Source organism: Nycticebus coucang, chromosome X, assembly GCF_027406575.1.
Source record: "Nycticebus coucang isolate mNycCou1 chromosome X, mNycCou1.pri, whole genome shotgun sequence".
NCBI classification, from domain to species: Eukaryota; Metazoa; Chordata; class Mammalia; order Primates; family Lorisidae; genus Nycticebus; species Nycticebus coucang.
The window spans coordinates 54657376-54673238 of record NC_069804.1 but is presented as its reverse complement, the minus strand read 5'-3'; the positions used below and the strand labels follow the sequence as shown (position 1 = coordinate 54673238).

Below are 15863 nucleotides of genomic sequence, written 5' to 3'. Positions count from 1 at the left end.
GAGGTCCCTGCCTTCAATAGGCAGTGCAAATTTCCCTTAATTAGCCTGGAAACTTCAAGTGTATGCTGAGTGCTGACTCTGCTGCTGAAAACACAAGCCATCCTTTGTATTAGCTCTGGTCCTGAGGAAGATTGTTATTGTGTGTGTGTATGGGGGATAATAAGAGTGTAGGGTAGGGCAGCGCCTGTGGCTCAGTGAGTAGGGTGCCGGCCCCATATGCCGAGGGTGGCGGGTTCAAACCCAGCCCCGGCCAAACTGCAACAACAACAAAAAAAAAATAGCTGGGCGTTGTGGCGGGCGCCTGTAGTCCCAGCTGCTCGGGAGGCTGAGGCAAGAGAATCGCGTAAGCCCAAGAGCTGGAGGTTGCTGTGAGCCGTGTGACGCCACGGCACTCTACCCGAGGGCGGTACAGTGAGACTCTGTCTCTACAAAAAAAAAAAGAGTGTAGGGTAGAGCACATCAAAGGTTCATATACAGCGTGGGCACTGTGTCATCCTTGAATGTTTCTGAGGGTGCTGTTGGTGATTTGTAACATACCTCTACTTAGGGGCCATAATAGGTGAAAGGTCCATTGTTTTTGTCTGGGATCTTGCCCTAATGGTAATAGTTTGGTATAACCAAACATACAATAAACTATGTAATCTCTTTTAGAGAAGCACACCAAAAGTAAAACAATTAAGACAGGAGGGAATAGAGAAAATCTTAGGCTTATGAATAAAATAATAAAATAATAAAAAATCCCACCCTCCAATAAATACAGCTTTAAATTATAGCAGTTTCATCACCATCAGCAACCCAATTTTAGACCTTATGACAGGCAACTTGAAGAGAAAATGAGTTTATTTTTTGGTGGCGGAAGAAAGAAAGTATGTTTGGCAACTTATGGGAAAACACAATGTGTGTGTTTATAATCCTATGATAAATACAGTTTTCAGAAAATTAGGTGGGCTGGGCATGGTGGCCCATATCTGTAATCCTAGCACTCTGGGAGGCCGAGGTGGGTGCATTGCCTGAGCTAACAGGTTCAAGATCAGCCTGAGCCAGAGCGAGACCTTGTCTCTAAAAATAGCTGGGCATTGGGGCAGGCGCCTGTAGTCCCACCTACTCGGGAGGCTGAGGCAAGAGAATCGCTTGAGCCCAAGAGTCTGAGGTTGCTGTGAGGTATGACTCTACTGAGGGTGACAAAGTGAGACTCTGTCTCAAAAAAAGAAAGAGAGAGAGAGAGAGAAAGGAAGGAAGGAAGGAGGGAAGGAAGGAAAGAAAAAAGGGAAGGAAGGAAAGAAAGACAATTAAGTGATAAATACATGCATATGCATAATGTTAGGATAGCATGTATGAGAGCTATAAATTGCTCAAGGAAGCCTTAAAAATATATTTACTGCCAATGATGGTGTTCTTTTAAAAATCAAGGCAAAGTATTTCTCACTCTGTCTGTCAGCCTTCAGAGTGCTAGGATTACAGGCGTGAGCCACCGAATCCAGCCAAAGCAAAATCTTTTAAAGATATTTCACACTTTTAAAATTTTCCTTGATTTATGACTGAAAATATTTTTTCAATGTTTGAAAATATTCATTCTTTCAAAACTTTTCCTGATGTATTAGTGATAGTCTTGTCAAAGATAGAAGAACTTGGGCGGTGCCTGTGGCTCAGTGGGTAGGGCACTGGCCACATACACTGAGGCTGGCGGGTTCAAACCTGGCCCAGGCCAGCTAAAGCAATGACGATAGTTGTAACAACAACAAAAAAATAGCCAGGTGTTGTGGTGGGTGTCTGTAGTGCCAGCTACCTGGGAGGCTGAGGCAAGAGAATTGCTTAAGCCCAGGAGTTTGAGGTTGCTGTGAGCTGTGATGGTACAGAACTCTACCCAGGGCAACACAGTGAGACTCCGTCTCAAAAAGAAAAAAAAAAAAGATAGCAGAACTTTCTGTGTAAAATTTGAATTACAAAAGGATTACAGTGCGGGTGCCTGTAGTCCCAGCTATTCTGGAGGCTGAGGCAAGAGAATCGCCTAAGCCCAAGAGCTGGAGTTGCTGTGAGCTGTGATGCCACAGCACTCTATCCAGGGTGACAAAGTCAGACTCTGTCTCTTAAAAAAAAAAAAAAAAAAAAAAACAGTGTAAGAGGATTACAGAAATTCTGGGTATTTGGCATGAGAGAGTCTGGGTACCAAACAGAATTTCTCCTCCCTCCGTGACACTGAATATCTGTTTGTGATATCCCTGAACAGCCTAGTGATTTGGGTTTCTCAAAGAATAAGAATAGATACCAGCCCATAGTTCAGTTAGTGGCCAAAGAGGTCTAATCAGCTTCTGAATCACTTTCCTCATCCCTAGATTTAATTTTCCCAGAAGAAATAAATTATGCATTGAAATAAAAGCAAATAAATGAAGTAAAACATTTAGATTTACTCTAAATGTAGATTGTTTGCAAAGATGATGGTGCTATGGGCTGAATTTTGTACCCCCTTCCCAAAATTCATATGTGGAAGCCCTAACCCCAAATGTCACTGAATTTAAGATAGGGCCTTTTCTAATAAGAATAGATAATATCGTGCCTTTTAATTAGGGAAAATTGGGCTCAGTGTCCGTAGCACAGTGGTTATGGCGCCAGCCACATACACCAAGGGTGGCAGGTTCAAATCTGGCCTGGGCCAGCTATGCAACAATGACAACTGCAACAACAACAAAAATAGCTGGACATTGTGGCGGGCACCTGTGGTCCCAGCTACTTGGGAGGCTGAGGCAAGAGAATCACTTGAGCCCAAGAGTTTGACATTGCTGTGAGCTGTGGTGCCACAGCACTCTACTGAGGGTGACATAGTAGGACTCTGTCTCAAAAAAAAAAAATAGGGAAAATTAAAGCAATTTTGGCATATTGCTTCAACAATGCAACTTGAGATCCAAATTACAAGGAAAAGGGAGAGAATCCCCTTTTTTTTTATCAGTTGTTATAAAATTCTTAGGGTATGTAGATACAAGTATAGATTGATATATATTTACTCTCCATAATTATTCTAAATGCCCAGGTTAGTATGTATAGGCCGGAGACCATTATGTGTGAGAAATGTAAGAAAATGGGGTGGCACCTGTGGCTCAGTGGGTAGGGCACCGGCTCCATATTCCGAGGGTGGTGGGTTTGAACCCGGCCCCAGCCAGCTAAAAAAAAAACAGCAGTGGCAACTGCAACAAAAAGTAGCCTGGTGTTGAGGCGGGCACCTGTAGTCCCAGCTACCTGGAAGGCTGAGGCAAGAGAATCACTTAAGCCCAAGAGTTTGAGGTTGCTGTGAGCTGTGACACCATGGCACTCTACCGAGGGTGACATAATGAGACTCTGTCTCCAAAAAAAAAAAAAAAAGAAAAGAAAAAAGAAATAAAATGTGTGTGTATATATATAATGTAAAAATGTAATTAACATATGAAAATATGTGATTTAGAAGGTAATCTAAGACTGTAATACTTTTTGTGTTCATTTTATCATTTCTGTGTGAAAGGTTTGTCTGTGGAAGTCTGTATGTGTGCATAAAGATGCTATTTTTGAATGCAGCTTTCATGACCAGGCACAAAATTCCAGAAAGATTTACTAAAAGGAACAGCTAGACTTGAGTAATGCATTTGTGAGGATCTAGTAACGTAGACGTTCCCACAATATCCTGTCCTCTCAGATGTGGGCCGCTGCTCTTCAGAGAGAATTTCATGCAAGGTTGATTTACATAGCAACCACAAGTGTTCTTAGATTTTTTTTTCTTATTTAAAGAAAAAGATTTTCAGCATGATTCAATGTTGAATGATAAGTCATTGCTTACAGCTTCCAGGCCTAATTCACCATCCCCTGTACCATGGTGAAATTAGAGTCTATGTATAGCATTGACTTTGAGAATGGGAGAGATTCCTTTCAGAGGTAATACTTTTCATGTGATTATGCATACTGTCACACAGTGAACTGAGTGAAATTGTTGTGATAAAGCAAAGTTTTAGTGCTGGGGGAATTTTGTATTTCTTTCTTTTTTTTTTTTTTTTTGTAGAGACAGAGTTTCACTTTATTGCCCTTGGTAGAGTGCCGTGGCGTCACACAGCTCACAGCAACCTCCAACTCCTGGGCTTAGGCGATTCTCCTGCCTCAGCCTCCCGAGTAGCTGGGACTACAGGCGCCTGCCACAACGCCCGGTTATTTTTTATTTTTGTTGCAGTTTGGCCGGGGCTGGGCTTGAACCCGCCACCCTCGGTATATGGTGCCCGGCGCCCTGCTCACTGAGCCACAGGCGCCGCCCAAGGGAATTTTGTATTTCAGAATCAAACCTATAAGAATGAAAGTCATAAAGATAACGAACAACTGTGTGTCATGCCTTTACACACAAATATCTTTTTTTTTTTTTTTCTTTTAAAAGACATGATCTTGCTCTATAACCCAGGCTGGAGTGCAGTGGTGTGATCCTAGCTTACTGCAACCTCTAAGTCCCAGACTGGTGAAGAATCCTCTTCCAAGCTCACCCACCTGGTTATTATTAGGTCTCAATTCCTTCAGGGTTGTTAGACTGAGGGCACATCCTTGCCACAAGTGCCTCTCTGTGTGGCAGCTCACATCATGGCAGCTGCCTTCATCAGAGCAATCAATAGGGAAAGAGAGAGTGGTAGCTTACCTACCTTTGGTGGTGGGCTGAAAAAAATAAAACATGAGAGAGAGTGAGAGGGAGCGAGCAAACCAGCATGTGAGAAAATGCAGTCTCTTGGAACTTAATTGTGGCAGTGACAAACCATCACATTTTTTTGTATTGTGTTCATGAGAAGCAGTCCTTAGGTTCAGCCCACACTCAAGTAGAGGGAAATTCCACATTGTATAAGTAGCAGAAGGCAGGGGTTATCAGGAGCCATGTCAGAAGCTGCCTTCTGCAGGCTTTTCTTTGACTCGATTGTTAAATAACTGAACTCATTGTGTCTTTTTCTTATGAAAGAGTAGGAAAAGAATGCTTATACTGAGTAACTTGAGACTTTATATATTTAAAAAAAAAATTCATTTTCGGGCGGCTCCTGTGGCTCAAGGAGTAGGGCGCTGGTCCCATATGCCGGAGGTGGTGGGTTCAAACCTAGCCCTGGGCAAAAATAAAAAAAAATAAAATAAAATAAATTTTATTTTCTTTTTAGAAACAGGGTCTTGCTCTGTTGCCCAGGCTGAGGTGGTATCATCATAGCTCACTGTAACCTTGAATTCCTGGGCTCATGTGATCCTCCCACCTCAGAGTCCTGAGTAGCTGGAACTATAGGTTTGTGCCACCACACCCAGATTATTACATTTTAAAAAATTATATTTATAACACATCTTTTTATTTATTTATTTATTTATTTTTTTATTGTTGGGGATTCATTGAGGGTACAATAAGACAGGTTACAATAAGACAGATTACAGTGATTGCATTTGTTAGGTAAAGTCCCTCTTGCAATCATGTTATAACACATCTTTTATTTTTATTTTATTTTTATTTTTGTAGAGACAGAGTTTCACTTTACGGCCCTAGGTAGAGTGCCATGGCATCACACAGCTCACAGCAACCTCCAACTCCTGGGCTTAAGCGATTCTCTTGCCTCAGCCTCCCAAATAGCTGGGACTACAGGCGCCCGCCACAACACCCAGCTATTTTTTTGTTGCAGTTTGGCTGGGGCCGGGTTTGAACCCACCACCCTCCGTATATGGGGTCGGCACCTTACCGACTGAGCCACAGGTGTCACCCTATAACACATCTTTTAAAATGAATGGGCTACCTGACATATATAGGCCTCTGCTATAGAGACAATATCCAGTCCTAGTGTCTAAGTGATATCCAAGGCCCAGCTAAAGGACAAAGTTTTTTTGTTGTTTTGTTTTGCTTTTTTCTGAGACAATTTCTGTCACCCTGGGTAGAGTGCTGTGTCATCATAGATCACAGCAACCTCTAACTCTTGGTCTCAAGAGATCCTCTTGCCTCAGCCTCCCAAGTAGCTGGGACTATAACCTCCTGTAAAACATCCGGCTAGTTTTTCTATTTTTAGTAGAGATGGGATCTTGCTCTTGCTCAGGCTGGTCTAAAAGTCCTGAGCTCAGGCGATCCACCTGCCTCAGCCTCCTAGAGTGCTAGGATTACAGGTGTGAGTCGCCGCTCCAGGCCAAAGACCAAGTTTTTGAAGACATGGGGTAACACACCAAAGTATGCAGTCATTTTCCATTCCACCTTCATTGGCCAAGCAGTTGCCAAAAACAAAGGCCACATCTCCCCATACCTGGCAAACAAATGCACTGCTTCTCTATGTGTCCACGAGTATATTTGAGAAGAACTTTTGAGAACAAGTTGAGGAGCATCTATCCTTCTATGAGACTGGAGAGATTCCACGAAAGAATCTGGATGTCATGAAGGAAACAATGGTTCAGGCAGACAAAGAGACAGTTGAGATTACTAGGAAACTGGAGAAACCAGAGAAGAAACACTTGAAAGAAAAGGAACCACTGGCTGCACTTTCCATTGCTTCTTCAGAAAACAGTAGTCTCTGCCGGGCACGGTGTCTCATGCCTGTAATCCCAGCATTCTGGGAGGCTGAGACGGTGGATTGTCTGAGCTCACAGGTTTGAGAACAGCCTGAGCAAGAGCAAGACCCCATTTCTAAAAACAGCTGAGCATTGTGGTGGGTGCCTGTAGTCCCAGCTACTTGAGAAGCTGAGGCAAGAAGATTGCTTAAGCCCAAGAGCTTGAGGTTGCTGTGAGCTATGATGCCATAACACTCTACTAAGGGTGACAAAGTGAGACTCTGTCTCAAAAAACAAAAACAAAGAAACAACAACAACAAAAAAAAACAGCTGTTGCTCTCAGGAGTGTGAGGAAGTAGACAGATGATGAGAAAACTTGCTTAGGAGCCCAGAGAGCTGGTTGTAGCACATACCCATTCCCTGGGCAAGTGTCCTTGGCTGCCTGTCAGGATCCCTCAACCCAAGGAGGTGGTTAAAAAACCCAAAAAGAAGCAAAAGTAAAAGCCCCAGGAGGTTCCTCAGGAGAATGGAATGGAATTCAACCCATCTATTTCTGTCTCCAAATGCAAGAAAAAGAAATCCTTGTTGAAGGAGTCCACTAACAGTGCAAGTTTTCCCAAGAAGTAGAAATCTTCACCCAAGGAGGAAACAGTAGTTAGTGATCCGAAAGAGACAGGCAATAAGAGTGTCTCTAGGGCGGTGCCTGTGGCTCAGCGGGTAGGGCGCCGGCCCCATATACCGAGGGTGGCGGGTTCAAACCCAGCCCCGGCCAAACTGCAACAAAAAAATAGCCGGGCGTTGTGGCGGGCGCCTGTAGTCCCAGCTACTTGGGAGGCTGAGGCAAGAGAATTGCCTAAGCCCTGGAGTTGGAGGTTGCTGTGAGCTGTGTGACACCATAGCACTCTACCAAGGGTGATAAGGTGAGACTCCGTCTCTACAAAAAAAAAAAAAAGAGTGTCTCTAAGAAAAAGAAGAAATTCTCTTCCAAGTGTTGTGTCAGGAGTTCCACAAAGACCACACTGCCAAAAAAGCCAAATTTACAGCAGAGTCCTTTTATTGAAGAGCCAGCTGGTGACTGACTCAATGTCCCAACGTGGGGTTTCTGAGAGCAGCCCTGAGTGCTTAAGGAGTCAGGTTTTTTTTTTTTTTTTTTTGTTCAATAAAGTTTTATTTTTCCAAATATATGGTTGGTTGGACCCTGTTCATGCATCTTCACCAGCAGCTGGGGCATCTCCACCCTTGGTATTTCTGGTGTAAATTACTTGAGCTCTGTGCTTTGAAACCAGTTTGATAAGGCCTTTACTAAGGAGCTCCTGAAGGGCTTCCCTGGCCAGGGAACCTCGAATCTTCAGTCTCTCAGAGACCACAGCTGGAGTGATAAGCTTATAGTTGGGAACTTCCTTACAGAGTTTGTCATACGTAGCTTTGTCAAACAAGACTAGGTTGTTGAGCTTGTCCTGAACTTTGCCTTTGGACCACTTCTTCTTTTTGGCCTTGCCTCCAGATTTGTTCACTGGGTCTTTGTCTTTCTTGGCCGACTTTCCGGCATCTTTCTTCTTCTTGTCGTCCTTGGGCGGCATTGCAAGCTAGGAGAGGAGCTGCCACTACCGCAACCTGGCTAAGATGTCGGACAAAAAGGCAGGAGTCAGGTTTTTAAGACTTAGTCTGCATCCTGGTTGGCATGCAGGCTGTCCAGGTGCACTCAGGTGGGGGTAGCGTGCAAGCATTGTACAGAAGTAGAATTTTGCAGTTAGTTAGCCATACATCATACATCTTTGTTTTAGTATTTTCCCATACATCTTAGTTCTAGTACTTTTCCTCCATACATCTTTGTCTCAGTATTCTCTCCACCTGGCATTATTTAAAGGTCAGTCTAGGGATAGTCAGTTCATTTCCCAGGCGCAGGAGTTAGTCAAGCAAGAAGTTAGTGAGTACTTCCCCATCTATCTTGGGAGTGAACCAGACTTACTCCATTTTGTTGAGAGTTTGCAGCTCAGGAATTTGTCAGGAGTTAACTGGTATTTTTCTACTTTAGCCTAGACCTAACACAAGGAGGAGACAGTAGAGGGCCTGAAGAGGATGCAGGCAGAAAGAGCAGCTCCAAGAAGAAGAAAAAGTTCCATAATCACTCCAGGGAGATTAGGAGTATTCCACACTCCACAGTGACATTTCCACCCATGTCCCATTCCTCAATAAAACAAATACACACAAAAAATTAAATTAAATTAATGGAAACTACTAAATGAAGAGAAATATAAGGTCTGACAATTAAGTTTACAAACTTGTCACCATGTGCTTATGTTGGCAGCACTGTACAAACAACTTGGTAAGGTTTTCTAACCTTGGCATATCACTATCTCATAACTGTGTTCGTGTCATGTGGTGATATCTTGCTGATTGTCGTTTACTATTGTTGTTGCATATTTTTGTGTGCCCCAATGTGATAGTATTAGGAGGTGGGGCCTCATGATTATGTCATGAGGGTGGAGCCCTCATACATGAAACTAGGGTTCTTCATAAAAGGGACCCCAGATAGCACTCTCACTCCCTTTCTTCCATGTGAGTATACAATGAGAATTCAGCTGTTTGTAACCCTAAATAGGGCCCTCACTAGAATTTCATCAGAACCTGATCTCAGACTTCTAGCTGGGACTGTGGGAAATAAATTTGTGTTGTTCATAATCCACCCAGTCTACAGTACTTTGTTATACTAGCCCAAACTAACTAAGACAGAAAATGATATTGAGAAGTAGGGGTGTTACTGTAACAAACACATAAAACTGTGGAAGTGGCTGTGAACTGGGTAATAACTAGGGGCTAAAAGAATGCTTTGGCTTTAGTGTCTCTCCAAAACTCATGTTGAAATTTAATTTCCATTGTAACAGTGTTGAGAGGAGAGGAGATGATTATTAAACTTAGTCCAAAGCCACCTCAACATCTTTATTTTCTAAGCTTTGTTGGAATACATTATACCAGAATTAATTTGCAACATGTTGTCTGTTTTAACCGTGGACCTATATAATACTTTTTATTCATGTTAAAAAAGAAGGAATTTGATCGAAGGCAAACGGTCTAATTAACCAAGGAAAAAGCTTTCAGGACTTTTCAAATGTTAACTGTTTTACCTTCTTCTGTCTAGGAAATGCTATAAAGCTCAAATTAGTTAGGAATGACTTAAACATTTTGTTTTGAACACCTAAGGGATGCTTTTTGGATATTTATATTGCCATATTCTTACTTGAATGCTTTGAATGACTATATCCAATTCTGCATCTATACTCTCTGGTATTGCTTTTTAACCTTCCTGAAATCCATTTTCTTTTTTTTTTTTTTTTTTGGCCGGGGCTGGGTTTGAACCCGCCACCTCCGGCATATGGGACCGGCGCCCTACCTGCTGAGCCACAGGCGCCGCCCCTGAAATCCATTTTCTAAAAAAAATAAAGACATTTTCAGATCTGACAGCTAAAAAAAAAAAGTGATTAGATCATAGGGTCTCCACCCTCATGAATGGATTAATGCTACTATCTTGGGAGTGGTTAAGTTATACAAGTGAGCTTTCTCCTGCAGATGCTCCTTTGCTCTTCCCCCATCCACCAAGGGTTACTGAAGCATGAAGCTCTCACCAGATGCCTGCACCTTCCTCTTAGAATTGCCAGCCTCCAGAACCATGAGCCAAATAAGCTTCTTTTCTTTACAAATTATCCAGGTTGGGCAGGCCAGACATGATGGCACACACCTGTAATCATGGCACTTTGAGAAGCTGAGGTGGGAGGATTGTTTGAGCCCAGGATTTCAAGGCTGCAGTGAGTTATGATTATAACACTGTACTCCAGCTTGAATGACAGAGTGAGATCTTGTTATGAAAGAAAGAAAAGAAGAAAGGAAGGAAGGAAGGGAGAGAGGGAGGGAAAGATCCATCCAACCAACTCAGTCTGTGGTATTCTATTATATCAACAGAAAATGGACTAAGACAAAGAGTTGAGAGATATGAGCTAGAAAAATTGTATATTGCCACGAGTGAATCTTTTTTTTTTCAGTTAAGCTGGGGCTGGGTTTGAACCCGCCACCCTTGGTATATGGGGCCAGCACCCTACTGACTGAGCTACAGGCGCCACCCAACCATGAATTGATCTTTAAAGGTGAATCTGGTGAGGGATTAGAAAAAAATTTAAAAGGAGAGCTGTAGAGAGTAATCACGAACAGACTATTGGATGGTTAAAGGTATTCTGATGAGGTCTCAGAGATGAGGACCATGTTATTGGTAATGGAGAAAAAGTGATTCTTGCTATAAGTGGCAAAGAACTTGGCTGAACTATGTTTGTGTGTTAGTGTTTTATAGATAGTAGAATTTGTGGGCAAAGAAATAGATATTTAGCTGAGGAGGCTTTAAGAAAACTGTAGATGGGGCAGTGGCTGTGGCTCAGTGAGTAGGAGGCTGGCACCATATACAGAGGGTGGCGGGTTCAAACCTGGCCCTGGCCAAACTGCAACAAAAAATAGCTGGGCATTGTGGTGGGCGCCTATAGTCCCAGCTACTCGGGAGGCTGAGGCAAGAGAATCGCCTAAGCCCAAGCAAGAGCTAGAGGTTGCTGTGAGCTGTGATGCCATAGAACTCTACTGAGGGCGACAAAGTCAGACTCTGTCTCTAAAAAAAAAAAAGAAAGAAAAAAAACTGTAGAAAGGAACAGCTTGGTTCCTCCTGAATGCTCATAGTTAAATTTGAGAATAAAGATATTAATTGAAAATAGAATTATCGGGGTGGTGCCTATGGTTCAAGGAGTAGGGCACCGGCCCCATATACCAGAGGTGGCAGGTTCAAACCCGACCCTGGCAAAAACTGGAAAAAAAAAAAAAAGTAAATAGAATTGTCAAGCAAAAAGGAACCAAAACTTAAAGATTTGGAAAATTCTCAGCCTATCTGTATTACAAAAAATGAGAAAGCTTCTTGGGAAGAGAACAGAAAGAGTGTGTTGAACTATTTGACAAAGAAACTAGTGTGGGTGTGAACCACAGATGTAGTTGACCATCTCAACAAAATCCAGGAATAGAGATGGTATTATATGAATAGAAACACTGGAGCTTGGACTACAGGAAACAGAGAAAATGGGACAAAATGAAGGAAGATGGTTGAACTTCTTAGCTCCTGTAGGACCTAACTTCAACTGTGAACATACATTATTCTTCAAGATAGAAGGACCCCCCCAAAAATAATTCAGGGATTAGTAGGGCTACCACTCCAACCACAGGCCCAGGGTGCATGGGGCTCAGGGCTCAGACTACCTCCACCTCAGTTTCAAAGGGTGGATGGGACTAATGTCCAGTGGAGCTGTGGGGAAGGTGACTTCAGCACAGCCCTAAAGTCACAATTCCTGCCCTGAGAGAGAACCATGACATGAGTGGGGCTACCAAAGAACTACAACATGGGCAGTGGATGTGACATTGCCCCCTCAGGGGGTCTGGAAGGGACTGACACCCCACCAGGTCTGGAGACAGAGCATCAAGCCAAAAAGGATTACCTGAGTCTTAAGATCTTAAGGAGCTTTCCTTGCTAGATTTTGGACTTGTTTAGGATTGATTACCCCTTCCTTCTTTCCTCCCTCCTTTTTGGAATAGGAATGTCTATCCTATGTGTGTCCCACCATTGTATTTTGGAAGCTCATAACTTGTTTGAATTCACAGATTCACAACTGAACAGAAACCTTGCCCCAGGATGTCTCACCTCTATCTGATTAAATGACATTTAGATGATAATTTGGACTTTAGAATTCATGATGGAATGAATTAAGACTTTGATGGTTGTTTGGATGGAATGAATGTATTTTGCATGTAAGAAGGACGTGAATTTGTGTAGGGCAGTGAACTGAATGTTTGTGTCTCTCTGTCTTAGTCTATTCTCTGTTGCTTATAATAGAATATCGAAACTAGGCAATATGTACAGAAAATGAATTTATTTCTTTTAGTTTTCTAGGCCGAGAAGTCCAAGGTCAAGAGGCCACATCTGATAAGCACCTCCTTGCTGGTGGAGACCCTGCAGCATCCTGAGGCAGCACAGGACATCACATTTTGAGAGGACTGAGTGTGCTGCTCCCTCTTCTTATAAGGCCACCTAAAGCATTCATCCATTAACTTATTAATTCATTGATCCGTGCATGAGAGCAGAGCCAAATCACCTCTTTTAAAGGCCCCACTTTTCAATACTGCCACATTTGGGATTAAGTTTCAACATGAGTTTTGGGGGGGACAAATATTCCAATCATAGGAGTCCCTAAATTCATATGTTGAAATCCTAACTTCTGATGTGATGTTATTAAGAAATGAAGTCTTTGGGAGGTAATTAGGTCATGAGGGTAGAGCCCTCATGAATGAGATTAGTGTCCTTATACAAGGGACTCTGGAGAGCTCTCTAACCCTCTTTTTTTTTTTTTTTTTGTAGAGACAGCGTCTCACTTTATGGCCCTCGGTAGAATGCCGTGGCCTCACACAGCACACAGCAACCTCCAACTCCTGGGCTTAAGCGATTCTCTTGCCTCAGCCTCCTGAGTAGCTGGGACTACAGGCACCCGCCACAATGCCCAGCTATTTTTTGGTTGCAGTTTGGCCGGGGCCAGGCTTGAAACCGCCACCCTCGGCATATGGGGCCGGCGCCCTACCGACTGAGCCACAGGCGCCGCCCCTCTCTAACCCTCTTTCTGCTATGTGAAGATCCAATGAGAAGACAATAGCCTACAACCTGGAAAAGTGCCTTCACCCAAACCCTACCATGTTGGCACACGGATCTCAGACTTCCCACTTCCAGAACTGTGAGAAATGTCTGCTACTTATAAGCCACCCAGTCTCTGGTACTTTGTTATAGCAGCTGGAATTGACTAAGAAGGGCTAATAGGAATGAAAGAGAGAGGGGAGATAATTGAGAGATAAAGTCTCTGAGGAGGCAGGAGGCAAGGGCTGTCCGAGCCTAGGGGAGGGGTTGGATGGAAGAGGAGAAGTCATTTCTAGCTCCCTGATTTCAGGCCAAAAGATTAGACTGTAGTATTTATAGCCAAACTTGGAACATAGTATGGGGTGGTAAGAACCAGAAGTTAAGAGAATTCGAATCTGTTAAGTTTCATCTTCTCTGAGAAGCAGAAGCTGGAGGTACTTCACCGGAAAAAAGGAGATAAATATGGAGTAGTAAGACTTCAAAGGGGGAGAGAAGGTTTGGAGTAGTCCTCCTAGCACATACAAAGGGAGGCTGCCAGAGATTGGGGGGTGTCTGCCTGAAAGGCCCAGGGGAAGTCAGAGGCGATGTTTCCTAGCCACTTCTTTGTCTTTGTATCTAGCATGGAGTCAGCCACAGAAGAAGCCTCATCTATAACTGAAACTTGAGTATTCTCAAATCATTATTTTCAAATACCTGCATAAAAATGATGATGGAAGTTCTACCAGAAAAAGTGACTAGTTTAAAGTACTTTCTAAAATCCTTAAATGTTAGAGCTAGAAGGACCTTTCAAGAGCATCCATGTTAGGAAGGGTAGATCCTTTCATGCATATTTCTATTCTTCTTTTTTTTTAGACAGTCTCACTTTGTTGCCCTTGGTAGGGTGCTGTGGTGTCACAGCTCACAGCAACCTCCAGCTCTTGGGCTTAGGCGATTCTCTTGCCTCAGCCTCCCGAGTAGCTGGGACTACAGACGCCTGCCACAACACCCGGCTATTTTTTGTTGCAGTTTGGCTGGGGCCGGGTTTGAACCCGCCATCCTCAGTATATGGGGCTGGCGCCCTACTCACTGTGCCACAGGCACCACCATATCTCTATTCTTCACACCCATGCTCAGGGCACACCTTGACACTTCAACTCAATCTGAGAATGTTTCTCATCCCTGCACTCTAAACAGCTATTATCATCAAGGAAGGACTGGGCACATGACTCACACCTGTAATCTTAACACTCTGGGACACCCAAGAGGATGTATTGCTTGAGCTCTGGAGTTTGAGACCAGCCTGAGCAAGAACAAGACCCCGTCTCTACTGAAAAAATAGAAAAATTAGCCGGGCATTGTGGTTGGCACCTGTAGTCCCAGCTACTCAGGGAGCTGAGGCATGAGGATCACTTAAGCCCAAGTGTTTGAGGTTGCTGTGAGCTGTGATAACACCATTGCACTCAACCTCAGGGTGACAGAGGGAGACTCTAATAAAAAAAAAAAAAGCCATCAAAATTAGTACCTAGGATTAAATTGTTTTAAAATGTACCTGGGATTTTGTTTTTATTCAAGTATGGTAAGGCCAAGAGATCAGGGGCAATTGACTTGCCTCCTGACAGTTTGTTACTCACAGTTCCCAAGAGGAGGAGATTTGTCAAGCCAAGGCCATGCGGGGCCACACAGGGAAAGCACCAGGGTCAATCAGGAGGCAGGAGTGAGGGGAGGATGTCACGGGCCAGAGCTGTTATTGTAGGTTTTGTGGGAAGAAATGGACGAGACAGGGTAGGCGAGCTGAGCAAGGTTTGGATTGAATAATTTGAATGATTTTGGGTCATTGTTGTTCAGTACCTCTGGTGATTTAGGGCAGGAGAAATATTGGCTGGTGTATGAGTTAGATAAAGGAGGTGGTTTGGCTATAGACTCACAACTGGTTGGTTTGCATATGAAAGGCGTGCTCAAAGTCAGTTTATTTGTTATCTCTAGAAATTAGTTCACTCCGGGAGGGGAAGTCCCTCCAGGATTAGCAAGACCCTAAGATATCAATCAAAGCATAATAAAATACAAAACATAAGAAAACCTGATTAATACATGCATCCAATCCGCAGCTTGGATAACTGTAACCCCTTCATAACAGAAGTGGAAACCTGAGGCACAGAATAAAGTGATCTGTGCAGAGTGAAGCAGCTAGTTAGTGGCAAAGACAGCTATGTGTCTCTGTCCACCTCTTTGTCACTTTCCCCTAGCAAGTTAGTATATCATTCTATCTATTAATTGTGAATAGATCCAATTCTCCACGAGTGTTATGGCATTCTGTGTATAATGGATAGAAATTGCTTTGCAAAAGCCAAAGTAGCTTTGATGAGACTTCCAAAACAGAACTGATGCTGTTCAGTGGAGAATGATCTTAAATAGCTGCCAAGGCATGCCATTCATGTCAAAAATGTACCCATTGCTTTTCATGCATGTCTCTGCAACTGTGCAAACTATATCTTTTGTTCTTTTTTTTTTTTTTTTGTAGAGACAGAATCTCACTTTACCGCCCTTGGTAGAGTGCCATGACGTCACAGGCTCACAGCAACCTCTAGCTCTTGGGCTTACGCGATTCTCCTGCCTCAGCCTCCCGAGCAGCTGGGACTACAGGCGCCCGCCACAGTGCCCGGCTATTTTTTGGTTGCAGTTTGGCTGAGGCTGGGTT

At 43.4% G+C, this 15863-nt stretch overlaps 1 protein-coding gene, 1 non-coding gene and 1 pseudogene across 2 annotated transcripts; 2 read left to right on the top strand and 1 right to left on the bottom strand.

Moving 5' to 3' along the window:
* Window positions 1-5733: 5733 nt before the first annotated feature.
* LOC128578865 (small nucleolar RNA SNORD86) lies at window positions 5734-5811 on the top strand. The gene has a single exon (XR_008377964.1). It is a non-coding gene; the product is annotated as a small nucleolar RNA SNORD86 (small nucleolar RNA).
* A 564-nt stretch (window positions 5812-6375) lies between these two features.
* LOC128576810 (nucleolar protein 56-like) lies at window positions 6376-10160 on the top strand (annotated as a pseudogene).
* Window positions 7617-8121, bottom strand: LOC128577245 (40S ribosomal protein S25-like). The gene has a single exon (XM_053579393.1). The coding sequence runs from the start codon at window positions 8067-8069 to the stop codon at window positions 7692-7694; it is 378 nt and encodes a 125-aa protein (XP_053435368.1). The 5' UTR covers window positions 8070-8121; the 3' UTR covers window positions 7617-7691.
* Window positions 10161-15863: the final 5703 nt, after the last annotated feature.

Coding starts and splice junctions, on each gene's coding strand:
- LOC128577245 (XM_053579393.1), bottom strand. CDS start 8,069: ATGCCGCCCAAGGACGACAAGAAGAAGAAAGATGCCGGAAAGTCGGCC.